This window comes from Amphiura filiformis, chromosome 11, assembly GCF_039555335.1.
Source record: "Amphiura filiformis chromosome 11, Afil_fr2py, whole genome shotgun sequence".
NCBI classification, from domain to species: domain Eukaryota; kingdom Metazoa; phylum Echinodermata; class Ophiuroidea; order Amphilepidida; family Amphiuridae; genus Amphiura; species Amphiura filiformis.
Window position 1 is genome coordinate 6,673 of NC_092638.1, and position 15,984 is coordinate 22,656.

General features: G+C 37.4%; 1 protein-coding gene across 1 annotated transcript; it reads right to left on the minus strand.

Moving 5' to 3' along the window:
- Positions 1-2,755: 2,755 nt before the first annotated feature.
- Positions 2,756-15,130, minus strand: LOC140164170 (uncharacterized). Its single transcript, XM_072187412.1, has 6 exons — positions 14,888-15,130; positions 12,898-13,037; positions 9,819-9,964; positions 9,475-9,566; positions 8,843-8,960; positions 2,756-5,611 (listed from the first exon to the last, which is right to left on the minus strand). Exons 1-6 carry the CDS (start codon positions 15,128-15,130, stop codon positions 4,746-4,748), a joined length of 1,605 nt encoding a protein of 534 aa, XP_072043513.1. The 3' UTR covers positions 2,756-4,745.
- Between the last annotated feature and the right edge of the window lie 854 nt (positions 15,131-15,984).

The window sequence follows — 15,984 nt, forward strand, 5'->3', positions numbered from 1 at the left end:
CACTTTCATGGCTGCTTTGTTATGATTCTTGTAATTCCTTGTTGATATTCCTTAAATAAATTAAAAAGTGACAGACAAACAACCCAACTTTTAATGTTAATTATGCATATTCAAAATAATACGGGCACTGCTAGTAAAATTTGATAATTTTAAACAACAAATTTATTAATAATTCTAAAAATGTAACACATGATGCTTTAGGTTTTACAACTTTGTGTATTTTTGTTTGAATCATACATGTATACTGACCACATGTTGGAATACTTGTGTGTGTTTAGAAAAATAAAGTGACTATAAATAAGAATACAATTTAACATGTATCTATGTGTTTGTTTTCATGGTGACTGGTGTAAGGGCTGATCAATATTAGACAAGTTAATTGTTGAGCTTTATGGCAAGGGGTGAAACAAGAAAAAAAACCCAAATTTATAAGGAAAACAATTTTAAGCAAACTATGTCAATGTTTTTGAGCTGAAAACAATTCATAAATTGCCTCAAAATATTCTCTTTGTGATGCTTTTTGTCTTTCACATTTACCCCTTGCACAAAGAAGACTTTTTTTCTGTGGTGTAAAACAGGCATTGATTTTTGCCAAAAACTGAGGGTTTCAGTGAAGTTTTGTTTTGATGAGTGGAGGTGCAAGTTGTTTTGAAAATGTCCAAATTAGTGAATGCAATGCCTGCTGCTGAATTCCAATAAAACTCAATTTTTGAATAAGATTCATCCTCCACAGTGATATACCAACATGGATATGGGGTGACCCTGAGTGATCCCATGTTCCAAATACCTGGACAAAATTGATAAATCTTCTCAATAGACCCATTTCATACTAAATTTCTATTCAATTCATTACACCTCTAGGCGCCTGAACTTGTCAGGGGTGGTGCGACAAATTGTACCCCCGGGTCGGGGTGGTGAATTATAGGGGGGGGACGCAAAGATTTTTTGGCATGTCAAAGGGGGGAGCATTTTTTGGCAGGTCGAAAGGCCAAGGGCAGGTCAAGTAATTTTTGGCAGGTCGAAAGGTTGGGGAGGGGGAGCAAGTAATTTTGGCACATATATTTTGGGCAACGTTTCTATATTACACCCTAAAAGGTGTAGGAAAACGTTAGGAACGTGTTCAAATATGCAAAGATGTAAGAAATTTGGACAAAGGTTTTGGCCAAATCTTACACAAATTGTCTAACACAAATTGTCTTAGTTTTTACAACTTACAACCGCAAGCAATTTGAGAAACATTTTGGCTGCAGTGATGCAAAGTTGGTCTATTTTCCAAAAGAAATTAAGAAAATTTTGAAAACAAAATGACCCATCCATAGGCCTATATACCGAAATTCCCCATGCGGAAATACACCAAAAATATTGCAGTTCCCCATGCGGAACTGCACATCCCGACCTGCATCACCGCATGCGGAAATGCAAGTTAGGATATGTAGTTCCTCATGCGGAAGTGCGTGACGGAATGTGTAGTTTCGCCTGCTGATGTGTGCAGTACTGCATGCGGTACTGCACATACAACGGTCGGTTGTAATACCTGGTTTGAGACCTTGACGTATTTTGAGACCATAACGTGTTTTTGAGACCATAACGTGTTTTTGAGACCATAACGTGTTTTGAGACCATAATGTGTTTTTGAGACCATAACGTGTTTTTGAGACCATAACGTGTTTTGAGACCATAACGTGTTTTTGAGACCATAACGTGTTTTTGAGACCATAACGTGTTTTTGAGACCATAACGTGTTTTTGAGACCTTAACGTGTTTTTGAGACCTTAACGTGTTTTTGAGACCTTTCTCTGTTTTTGAGACCTTTCTCTGTTTTTGAGACCTTTCTCTGTTTTTGAGACCTTTCTCTGTTTTTGAGACCTTTCTCTGTTTTTGAGACCTTTCTCTGTTTTTGAGACCTTTCTCTGTATTTGAGACCTTTCTCTGTTTTTGAGACCTTTCTCTTTTCTCTTTTTTTGAGACCTTTCTCTGTTCTTGAGACCTTTCTCTGTTTTTGAGACCTTTCTCTGTTTTTGAGACCTTTCTCTTTTTTTGAGACCTTTCTCTGTGTTTGAGACCTTTCTCTGTTTTTGAGACCTTTCTCTGTTTTTGAGACCTTTCTCTGTTTTTGATACCGTACCTTTCTCTGTATTTGAGACCTTTTTCTGTTTTTGAGACCTTTCTCTGTTTTTGAGACCTTTTTCTGTTTTTGAGACCTCTCTGTTTTTGAGACCGTTCTCTGTTTTTGAGACCTTTCTCTGTATTTGAGACCTTTCCCTGTTTCTGAGACCTTATTATACCATTGAGACATTGTTGTGTGTTTGTTTCTGAGACCTTTCTCTGTTTTTGAGACCGTATTGTGCTATTGAGACATTACTGTGTGTTTATTTCTGAGACCTTTGTGTGTTTTTGAGACCTTATTGTAGTTTTGAGACCCTTGTGTAGTTTTGAGACCCTTTTGGCCCTCACGGCCGCCCATAGGGTAGACCTACATTGAGTGGTACGTTAAGGGGTGGCTAGTTACGTGTGTGTGGGGGGGGGCACTCGTCTTTCATTTTGATTAAAATGTGGACATTATGTGGGGTTGTTGTTTTGAATGCATGTGTTGAGGTACGTATGGGGTGTGCTTGTGAACGCTTAGGGATGTGAGGACGAACGTGTGTAGGCCATACATAGGCCCTACAATAAATCAAATCCGCAAACAAATAACAAACTGAAATCAACACGCTATGAAATAGTTTTACCAGAGAAGAATAATGCTATTATTCACTGCTTTTATTTTCCATGAATACCCAGAAGCATAGAAAGAAAGAAAGAAAGAAAGAAAGAAAGAAAGAAAGAAAGAAAGAAAGAAAGAAAGAAAGAAAGAAAGAAAGAAAGAAAGAAAGAAAGAAAGAAAGAAAGAAAGAACGAAAGCAGGGAAAGGATAAAGAACGAACGAAATGAAGAAAAGAAAATAATGAAATGATGAAATAAATAAATGAATATATAAATAAAATAAATAATTAGTTTGTTTATATTTACATAATCACGTGCCGATTCTCTTATGCATGTATCTTACTTTATGATACTATCAGTCACAGCGATCGAAGGACATATCAATGCAGGCCTACTGCTAACATTGATTAGGGAACAAACCAAAAGTTCGATGACGTCTTATAAACTTTCGTTAGGATTTTGATCCCATCCCACCCTCTCTGAAACGTGTGAAACGTTGAAAATTCCAACCGAATAGTTTCTTACAAACGTAATCGGACTTTCTGACCCCACCCCTAAAGGAAGGACTTTTAAGTTTTAACTTAAAAGTTTATATCCCCATATTTGAACTTTTTGTTTCTTTCCTAACTGTGTAATTATACACTTTGCAATTATTACCAGATTTTATGTAAACAATGATACATATATAAACAGCTTACTTATTAAATGCTACGGCTACAAACAGTTTCTTTTATGCAAATAATCAAAATACCAATATTTTAATCATTTAGTATGCCTATAAAAGAATAAATGTTCTTAATATACATCCAATAAATTGAACATACAGATAATCAAGCAACTCAAAGTATTTCACAATATAAACAATATAACTCTTTTTATACATTTACAATGTTTACTGCTTAAGTTGCAGACCTCAAAACGCAGCCGAAATATAATGAACACTCTCAGTATTATTGACCTGCTGCCAAGGGCGGATCCAGGGGAGCATGGGGCTTGCCCCCCCCCCTCCCCACCCACAAAAAGGGGCCACTTCTCGGATGACCAATAGAGTCGCTTTGCAATACAATTTGGCTTGGGAAGCGAGCTGCAAACCTTCAAACCCTGGATCGCCATGCCTGTTGCAAAAGATCGTTAACTCCGGACATTAACTGGATGCAAAATATTGCAATACTTTAGTCTAGATTGCCATTCGATTGCATTTTAAAACGACATTGTACATTCATAAAATTCCAGGACAAGGCCAGAGTTCCGCTACCCCTTGGTTTTAACAAATCAAAATAAATCAAATACGATCATTATTATAGTAGACTTTTATAGTAGACTTTTTTACTTTCTTCAATAGCTTCGATGACACACAATATAACACAAATAATACATAATAATATACATACACAATATGGCATAAATAAGAGATAATAATATATACATGTATACACACATAATATGACATAAATAAGAGATAATAATATACATACACACATAATATGACATAAATAACAGATAATAATATATGAGTGTCTGATTGGCAAGCAGATTAAAACAGAGCGAACACCCCCCCGCCCAGCAAATATTTCCATGGCAAGGATAACCCCGATATTTCACATAATCAATGAAATGCACATAATATGTAGGCCCTAAATGATATGAAATGTAAATAGGCCTATATCGTTTTTTGATGCAAAAATAGTAAATTATCAAAATAATTGATGAAATACATAAAAATTTTCATTATTTCAAGGTGATAACAAGGAAGGTTTTTTTGGCGCCGTTTAAAATGTTACCCCCGCTCATACTAGTATTTCGGACTAGTATTTATTGCACAACCCCTAAAGCACGTATTTCACATAACACTATCACATTGAGATAATTTACACAATTTTCCTGGAATCAGGAAGTGACAAAATAAGCCAGGTCTGCAATGATGATGAGTGTACATAAGACATTGCAAATCATCACAGCCGGGCATCACAGTGATCATGTATACATGCTGATTGTTGGACATAAATGAGAATTAAGCACGTTATATGAGGCAATCAGGCTATTTATTGTTGCTCATACACCAACACAGATTTTGTATTCGCTACATAAAGTTTTCCATTTGACATGGCAATACCTTGTGGTGCATACATCCCTTTAATTATGCACCTTTGGAATTGTCCATCCCTAGTGTATTGATGCATGTGACCAGTATTCCGTATGCTGTTACCAGTCTTCTCATTTACCTTCATCACTACAATATAAACTGACCCTTTGCCATATACGGCACCCATGGGGCGGCCTGCTTTGTTATCAACAATAAATGACTTGATACGACATAACTCAACACCGCTATCACTGTATCTTATCACTTGCCTTGCCTTAAAATCAGACACCCATATATTATTATCTGGGTCTGATGATATATAATATGGTTTGATATCGACAGACAGCTTATTTATAGGTTGCTGTCTGTCCATATCATGTACTGTAATTACCTTCCTGTTAGTATCACCTATGTAAACCACACCAGATGGAGATACTGCTACACCCATCGTCTCATACTTAGTACTAATATTGCACTCTGCTGTAACAGTGGAGAGACTTTTTAAGTAATCCCCACTAGCAGAAAATATTTTTACTAGGTTTGATTGGTCGGAGATAACAACATCTCCACCTGGTGTGACTGCGACACGTGATGGGTATTTGAGTTTGCCTTCTGGATTGGTTGGATGGGATTGGAATGTAAACTTATATGTGCCTTCACTCTTAAACATATATGTTTGATATGACCTTGACATTGCTCTATTTGTTACAACGATATCGCCATTCTTACACACAGCAATACCCGATGCCTGTCTGAATTCTCCGTCCTTGTCTCCTTCTTGTCCAATCGTCTGCATCAGTTTCCATTCTTTTGAATGTTGAGATCCTATTAGTGATACATAGAAATAAAACACAGTCATGTGATTAGTCATTATTGTATGGTATGGGTCATAGCAATGATGGACATTAGTTGAATATTGATTATTTTAATTTACTTATTTCATTTGTTTACTTACTTTTTGTTTTTATTTATTTATTTATTTATTTATTTTGTTTATTTTATTAAATGTGTTTATTTTGTAACTTTTATTTATTTCATTTATTTTGTGATGCTACAGATATACATAAACCCTACATGTGACTAATAATGAGAATTGAATTTAATATTAATTATTTCTTTATTATTTTTCTATTGTATTATGACACATACACAGAAAAACAGCAAATGAATATTAATCATGATGTCATTCATTTTTGTTTGCTGTTGTTGTTGTTGTTGTTGTTTGTTGTTTGTTTTTGGTTTGTTTTTGGCTCTTTTTGGGTTTTTTTTTTTTTTTTTTTTTTATTGATCTTGGTTGAACAAGAAAGTCTCCTTATATATTATTTTTAGATACAGCTGGTTAACCGTTTTTAACATTAGTTAATACAATATGAGCAAATTCATGAATTAACAACCGAGATATTTTAACATCAATGACGCAACCTCTCTGTTAGTTGTTGAATTATCCAAATGTAAACATTAGCAAACTTGAGGGCGCTAGACCACTTTTAAATTAACTAGAGAGCAGGCCTGCTAGAGCGTAGGCCAACGCGCTGTTCTTGGATGCATCATTTTACTCCCGTGATCTTTGTTAACATGTAACATGCTAGGGGGACAAGGTAATGGATTGTGCATGTACATGTGATAATGAAACATGAAACAAAGTTATATAAATAATGTAGTTTTATAGTAAACATCAATAATATTCACGGTTTAGGACAGCGTTAAGAAAGAAAGAAAGAGGAAAGAAAGAAAGAAAGAAAGAAAGAAAGAAAGAAAGAAAGAAAGAAAGAAAGAAAGAAAGAAAGAAAGAAAAGAAAGAAAAAAAAGAAAAAAGAAAGAAAAAAAAAAGAAAGAAAGAAAGAAAGAAAGAAAGAAAGAGAGAAAAAAAAAAGAAAAAAAAGGAAAGAAAAAGAAAAAGAAAAAAAAAAAAAAAAAAGAAAGAAAGAAAAAAAAAAAGAAAGAAAGAAAGAAAAAAAAAAGAAAGAAAGAAAGAAAGAAAGAAAGAAAGAAAGAAAGAAAGAAAGAAAGAAAGAAAAAAAGAAAGAAAAAAAAAAAGAAAGAAGAAAGAAAAGAAACCGAAAGAAAGAAACCGAAAGAAAGAAACCGAAAGAAAGAAACCGAAAGACTAGAAACGGAAAGAAAGAAACGGAAAGAAAGAAACGGAAAGAAAGAAAGAAAAAGAAAGAAAGAAAGAAAGAAAGAAAGAAAGAAAGAAAGAAAGAAAGAAAGAAATATACTTTGTGGCGCATGGCAACTATTAACAGAGCATAAAATCAAAATTATATAATATAATAATATAAAATCAGCGACATCAGCAAGAATTGTGGACACAGTCCAGACATATACTATTTGAATATTGCCATGTTCATTTCGAATCATAGCCTATTTTAGGCCTAGGCCTACACTAAATGCATGCTGCGAGGAGACATGCGGTACGTATTACGCCTTTGTTGAAGCGAATTTAGCGAAATGATAATATAACATATAATGCATTATTGGCTTTTGTGCCCGCCATTAACATACAAAATAAAATAGGCCTATACGTCAGAAGAATTAAGATTCTAGTTCTAATATATCTCCGTGGCAGCGGAATAAATAAGCTCGCTAAATCAACACTGCATGACATTAATTGTTTGAATGAGCTTAACCCCTCATATGGTTAGGTCATTAAAAAATTATCACAGTGATTAACAATAGGCCTAACCATGATAACTGGAACAATCTGGTTGATCCATTGTCAATTATCTCTATCGTTGCGCAAATGTTGTCAAGTGTACCCTTGTCAGCCCATGAAACCGCGTATCTTAAGCAGAATATGACGATGAAGCAACATTTGTTTCAGTAGGCGGCCTACTCGGTTGGGCACGCTGCCGAAGAGGGTACTACTTGATGGATTACCCTGATGTGGTTGGACCATTTCCACATGTTACAGAGAATTATCTAGAGTTTTTCATACTTTGCAGTAACCTCAACTAGGCCTACACGCTATTCAGCTCGTATACACTACTAAACTTAGTGAAATGGAACCCTGTAGTCCGAGACTGTCACAAGCGGCTAGGGGACGCAGGGGTAACCTTGTCAATCAATGGTTATTCTATTGTCCACCAAAGTTAAGCTTGACATCACCAATACGTTAATTATTATTATTATTATTATTATTATTATCACTTTATCCCGCTTGTATTAAGCCTAACGAATCGTCTGCTCTATGGCGAAGTGCAAAGAAAGAAAGGATGAAAAAAAGTTCTTTTCCACCCCGGTTTTGCACCACCAACACCTCGGGTATGGAGAACAAGACCGGGAATAACAAGCCATGAGTAGGCCTACGAACGCTGCCTGACCAACGTTTTCGTGTGTGTATATGAGATTTTGGTACGTTGCGCAATCGCATCACGTCGGATGTTTGGTCGTGTTGTCGCTTTCTAGAGTATAGTATTTTATAGTATTGACGTTTAAAGATTGGTTTGAGAGCTTGCGGAAATGGACCCCTGATGTAGTCCGTCAAGAAGTACTCGTTGAAGCAAAGTTATTCTGATATATCTCTGGCAGCGGAATAGGTTGTTGAAGTACGCTGGTACCATTTGAAGGTGAAGTGCATGTTAGATAACTAACATTAATGCTTGTCTTCTTTATTTTTACTCTATACACAGCATGGTTATGCTTGAGATAGTATATAGGCCTACATTGGAAACGAATTGCGCGAACTCAACCAACGATAGGGCCGGGCTGGGCCTTTACATAGAGTTTGCTTTACACGTTTATATTGATGCTATAAAAGAGACACGATGAGTTCTTGGATTCTACATTCGTGCGCTTTATAGCGAGCACCTTGACGAAAATTGTTAATGGACCCCGCCCCTTGCTCAATGCTGACGATGCAGTTGCAGAGCTGTTTCTTTTCGCCTTTTCACTTTTGTGTCAGTATTACAAAGAAGAATTCATTAATCATGCACTATTGTATTATAAAACATGTGTGACTTTGTTTTGCTTGTCATTTTGAGCAATAATTTGCCATAATAATCCAAGCTACGCGCCACTGTGCAACATTTATTATCATTATGTTTTCTCACTTACCGTAGCCGCTTTCCTTTGATGCTCCTCCTGATATGTTCATAACCTCAAAGCTTCCCCAAACACTATCCACACCACTGTCGCCTGCTGTACTCTGAGGCCTACTGTCATCCGCGGCTTCCTGTAGTTAAAATGTAGGCGCAATTGTTCTATTTATACATTTCAATTTCACAAACAAAACTCAGAAAAGAGAAAAGTGTCAGGATGACTTAGATGATAACGAGATTTGTAAACAGTAGGCCTACCTTTTAAAATCCTCAGAAGGATATGAGGATAAAGCACCATCGGAGTCCAAATTAGATTCTTATGCACCGCATCTCTACTGCATAATCAGCGCACAGTTTATTCTCCTTTAACTTTATGACGACGTGTAATATTTATGAATTACACTGCGATTATTTCATCATACCCCAAGACCTTCTACTTTGATGGTGGATGTAATATTGATAATTGGGAACCCATCAGGTCTAAATATTAATTGAGATGCTGCCATTCTCTTTTAAATGCAATATCGATTGTCCATAATTGGTCAGGAGTTATGAATCTGTTTTGCATGAATGCGTGGCCGTCTTCCTGAACACCAATAACTTGGTATACAGTTCTGATCAAGGAGTCCTATAAGTATTTTGTCTTACCATGCTCATCCCGACGCGAGCCATGATTGCTGCATCCTCTTGGATTAGCTCACGTTTGGGCATGCCAATACTGGTGATGGTCTTCAGTATAGCTGGTCAAGAATGTAAAATAGCGAGTCAATTACACTAAACAAGCTCATAATTATTATCTTTAGGCCCTATGCACCGAAAGTGTGATATTTTGTGGTTTAGCATGTTTAGGAGAATATTATTTAATCTGGTAACTTAACTTTTAAAAGTATATAGACTACCACGTAAATGCACATATTGATTAGCATTGCGGATCTTCTCAAAAACCTGGTCAGTTAGTTGCTTCAGATGTTAAAACTTTTGATATAACCTACCTTGAAACGGTGGCCTATCAGAAGGTGTTTGGGCCCAGCATTTCTGGATCAACTCTTTAATCGCACTTGGGACATTAGCTTGAATTTGATTCACATCAGGCCGTTTGCCCTCTCTAGGAAACTTTCGATCTGTCTTTGTATAAAATCTGAATAAAGAAAGAAAAAATAGATGATTAATTTTGTGTATTCAAGATTATAAGGTACTAGATTTCGCGGTTCTCGGGTCGGGCGCTTCTCGTGATAGGCCTATTTCTAATTACCCAAACTCGTTACCCATATACCTGCCCTGACTTTTTAAACTACTAAGAAATGCGTCTCTCAATGATCAAGACCCAAGACACAACTTAATCAACTCTGTTTGTTTTAAAGGTGTGATGCTTACTTCGGTAGGCATACCCATAATCTGGAAACCAATCATTCGCCTCTTCCTAGCCCTGCCCTGGTACCACATTGAGAGAAACCGAAATTAGTATCTGGACGTGGATATAGGCCGTTACTAAAGTAATGAAATCAATCGCGAGAAACGTGAACGCAAAAACGGTTCATAGGCCTTCCGGAAATAGTCATGTTCTCATAAAAATAGGCCTACATGCACGTGTTTGGTGTGTGCACGTGTTCGGTATCTTAATATTGAAATATGTGTTGAAAATAAGGCCTATAATTATTGGTCCGATGAGATGCACCTGTTAGTCACACTGTAATGCTTTTCCGATGCACGGACTGTACTCCGCGCACACTCCCGTTGATACTCCGCGATAGCGCACCGCGAGCACGCGATAGTGCAGCGCGAGCACGCGATAGTGCACCGCGTGAACGCGAAACTCGCGGGACGCGAACGCGATAGCGCGCGGACAGAGGACGGACGGACGGACACGCCGTAATTAGTATTAAGATAGGCCTATTCTAGCAAAATTTGAACACCCTCCGGCTATTTTCCCTATAGGTACCATACCATGCAATATTTATATAATATTGGATGGCATTCAGGGTTGTATTAGAATATACTGCATCATAAATATTGGTCATAATACCCATATTTGGCAAATACACAAATAATATAGGCAAGAAGTGCGCTAGACATGCTAGAAATTCCCATACACGGAAAACAACTAGCTCCTCGTTTGATGTTTACTGAGGTATGAAACGTGTGGCCTTCAGCACGTAAAATTGGGAAAGCTATTTAGCATAAAACATGATTATTTCCCGATACGCTGTGGAGCAAGGAAAGTGGTTATTTTCATAGTAAATACACTATTAAATCACGACGAGATGTAAATTGGGTTGATGATGTCATAGCTCATTAAAGTTTGTCACTCTTGTGTATTGCAACTTGTTGTAATGTATCTCATATATAGATTCCTGTCATCTGATTGGTTAAATGTGGGGACATTGTTTTAACTATGAGGTATGCCCAGTCATGGAAACAAACTATTGACCGATGTGCATCCTGATCAAACTCAGTCGCAACATCTATGTACATCCATTTAACGAGCGTATTGGGTGTTGATAATCAGCATGATCAGTCCGTGCATTGTAAGAGATGGATATTACTTCCGGAGCAAAGTTGGTTGGGTCACAGTTTTTTTTAACCCGCAGACAAAAACACGGAAAGTAAACAGGAGTAAGTACAAGAAGAAACGTTACGATAATGGCCGAATCTGAAACTATAAGGTTTCAATTGCTTGACGATATCAATATTGGGTTGCAAGATATTGTGGATGGAGCGGGCAGCAAAAATACCAAAAACCAGATCAAATATGCTCTAAAATCTTTACTTGAAAGAGATCGGCATGAATTTGACGATTTGACCGACGCTACAAACCTCTCGAATTCGGAGCTCGAGACATTGCTGCAGAAGTTTTATTGCAGAGCACGGCGACAAAATGGAATATTATTCTGTAAATCTATATTATGAGGTAGCCTATATAAAACAAATATTGACTGCTTTACTCGGGTCATGGTTAACATTATAGGCCCACGGTGATCTCAACAACCATACTAAATATATGACCCGAGGCGCATGATTTTGAGATCATCTTGGGCCTATAATTTTAACCATGCCCCTCATAGCAGTCAATATTTGTATCTCAGGAGCTATCAAAAGTCCCTAGCATAGACGAGGCGCCAAATTGCTGACAATTAAACTCAATTTAAGAGCGACACAAATTACAGTAGGTAGCCACTACTGAATCATCGCTTGAACATATAGTTATCAGCGTTTGATCACTAGCGATTTGTATCTTGCTCGCTGCGACATGCATGGTCATAACGATGCAGATGAAATTCAGTAATAGCCTAAACGTAATGACGACGACACCGCCGCTGACGAGGAGAAAGATGAGTATGAGGATGACGAGTATGAGGATGGTAGGAGAAGGCAAGGTTGGAGTACATGTACAAGGAAATTAAGATAGTAATGAAACTGATTATTTGTTATAACTTACGCTTTGGCCAGGGATCCAACCCACTTGTGAGCTCAAATGATGTAATTGCAAACCTACAGTATGAAATGAAAAATAAGTGACACATTATTTGAGCTATATCCTGACATATGACCACGTTTTGGATCATGTGATCTCTTATGCACATGCACCGCCATACGTCTTGCATACATGTTCGGCTTCCCCAATTATGTTAAAATGAATATTAATTGTCGAACCATGGATATGTATATAATTATATGTCGAACTCGCGCAAAAAGGTCATGCGACCTCGATCAACTATTCCATGTAAGTGATAAAAAGCATGAGAGCCGATCGCGAAATTTTGGAAATTTCGGCATCATTGAAGGAGAACAAAAATAAAATCAATTTTGAGAAAGTTTGGCACCGGGAAGAGCTGGGAGGGCCCATCAAACAGTCCAAACCCACGTTTTGTTGTTGAACCCGCACCCGCTTCAACATAGCAGTAGTGTACAACAGTTGAAGCACAGATATTGGTGGTTGAAGCTATGTACACATTGATCAGTCCAACATTACCTTGGAGTATAGATTAGAAGCATTAAAACAAAAACGGCCCTTTACAGTCGAAGACATAAAACATAAAATTATGACGCGTATTGAATCATAGGCCTACTTACGTAAAAATGTCCCAAGATTCGTCCGGTTTATCGGTACTGCTCCATCCCTCTGGTGGAATATGAGTAATGGTACCAGCAGCCTCAATTTTGTACATGTTTTGGATCGTCTGACGGCCAAGTGCCAGCCCAAAATCCCCAATCTGTATAATAAAATGAGACAAATGCTCATGACATAATAGTACCGAGTGTCCCAATAAAGGTTACATGTAGATTTTTGAAAATAATCTAATTTAATATTAACAAATATAAATGTCTTTTCATGACATAATCTATGTACCCTCTGCTAGTACCCAATGCATGTTAGTGTCAAGTTCACATATATGCTTAGCCCTATTACACGCATTCCTGAACAAGCTGTCTACGTGATGCAACACTGAGACGAATATTCGTCTCAGATGCAACACGAGGGGCACCGTCCCAGCCACCGTGCATTTGGAGGTGTATTTGAGTAGGCCCAGCCATAGCATGGCAGATGCGGTATTTTATTCTGATAAACAGAGGATAAAACTTGTTCAGGGTTTATTTCAAGAGTTCAGTCAGAAATTTATAATATTCTTACAGTATATAACACCTCAGCGATTTCAACTCAACAAAACCCAAACAAAACTTAAATGCAAAATATTTGTTAATTTCAATGTGTTTATGACAGGAGATGCAGCGTGCAGAAATGCCTTCAGAGTGCACACCAGTAAATACAAGTCTCCTACACCATGGGAGAAAAAAAAATCAGTGTTTCAAACGAGGAAACGTGCAAGAAGACTAAATTAAATACATTAGAAAAGGCTTAAAACCCAACTATTAGGCCCTGATTCATATTTAATCCTCATTTAGGCCTGGGAAATAGATTGTCTGTGAAAAATGAGCAGGATCTGACTTTTTATTACAATTTGGCTAAACGTTCAAAATGTGTTACATTTCAGAAACACCAAGCTAAACTGCTCAAATAAAGAAAGTCCGCAGTCATGTAACCCGTCCTACACCAAAACCTGATCTTGTTATGAAAATTTGATTGATACGGGTGTGTGCAGAATCTTGTTAGCTCTAATTTGATACCAAATTTGATACCAAACACTCAAAAGTGACAAAGACTGATACCAGTTTATGGCATTTGGTGCATTTTCAAAAGTTGCAAATCAAAACGATAACGCGGTCGAAATTGCTTAGCGTGGCAATGTGGTCAAGCTTGCTTGCCCACGATGAACCCATGTCGACTGTCCCAAGTGCGCGCTTTATTCAATTGTTAATTTAAAACGCATGGATTGCTACAGTGCTTTACTGATGAATACTAGGGCTCGATGCGATCGATATGACCTAGCGGTTGTTTCGGGCTTTATCAATGGTCGCGCTGTGCCATTCACCTCTATAGCTCCGCGTGGTCCATTTTTAATTTGCAACTTTTGAAAATGCACCAAATTTCATATACTGGTCTCAATCTCTCTGAATTTAGAGTTTTTGGTGGCAAATTTGATATCAAGTTGGAGCTAACAAGATTCTGCAGACGACTTTATCAATTAAATGTTCATAACACGATCAGATTTTGGTGTAGGACGGGTTACATGACTGCGGACTTTCTTTATTTGAGCAGTTTATTTGTAAGGTGGCGTACGCTGTATGGGCTATAGGGTGATCTAGTCGGCATTTTTCTGGAAAAAAATGCTGGACTCCGTATATAATTTCTACAATAGATGACTTCATCTGACCTTCGACTTGCAGAAAGGGTATAAGTTTTGAAGAACTGAGTCGCTCTGGAGTCAAGAAAATGACGTTTTCCTGGGCCCTGTTTATACAGAAAGTCAATGGGAGCTATTGACTGGTGTGCACCCTTCACCAAAAACGTGTTCGTCTCTAATGATCATCTTCTTTTATTTCAACCTTTTTATGGGACACCGTGTACATAATTTTGATTCTGAAGTGCCGTAAATAATATACTATTACAAAATTACTTGGACCTGATTGAATGTTCAATATAGACAATGTGAAATAGACTCACCTTAACTATTAATCCTTGTCCTACGAACACGTTCTCAAGTTTCAGGTCACGATGAATCAAGGGAGGATTCTGGTTGTGTAGGAAATTCATCCCAAGAGCTATTTCATGGATCATCTTGACCTTCCTTGCCATGCAGTCATCATGCATCATGAACTTCCGGTTGAAATTTAACAAGTCGCCATGCTCAAGGAATTCCATCACAATTCCTATACACTTGTCCATTGGATTCTCAGTGATGCCCATTATGCGGACAAGGTTTGGACAGGTTATACCTTTCCACATTCTTCTTGCTTCGTTCATGATTTCCTCCTTGCCGACGCTACATGAATATTGGAAAAAGGGAGAGATTGAGGGTGTGAGAGAGATCACTCAGATCAGAGAGTGTAAATGTGTAATCAATAATTCTTCTTAAAATAAAAGCAACGGCAAACACAAAGCAAACATATCTATGGCCATAGCGACGAAGGTTGTAAGTAGGTATGGGAACCAATGGCCTTTCCAGGTTTATTTAAGGCAATATTTTGGTAGGCCTATTATAGGGCATGATCGGCTGACACCTGAGCTCATTTCATACATATACCAGAACATTACATGCGGTGATCAAAATAATAACAAACAATAAGATTGTGATTGTCCTATTGTTGTTCTGTCTTACAATCGTCAACCTATAAGCAGCTTGTTAAGTATTAACGTTTTTAGGACCGGTTCTCGACCAATCACGCGGGTCCGTAGTATATCCCAATGTTTTGGTACACTTACTTTCTAAGCATTTACATTCAAGCAATGTCAAACCAATACTGGAAGTGTCGGTATACTCACCAAACTTAAAACATAATGGTTAAACGTGATATTAAAATCACACAATCAAATCTACTTTACACAATTGAATAGTGGATGTAAGAACAAATATATATCTATAGCCAGGCAGATGCTACCCTGCACCCCGGTTTCTCTTAATTCAATCTCTTACAGTTGAATATGTTTGATACATTTACCGCTGAGTGCACCAAATCCGCGTAACTTACTAGTTTAGTAGCTTACTTCTTTAGTAACTACTCTGCAACTGCCGCGTATCTTACTAAACTAGTATTTTTGGG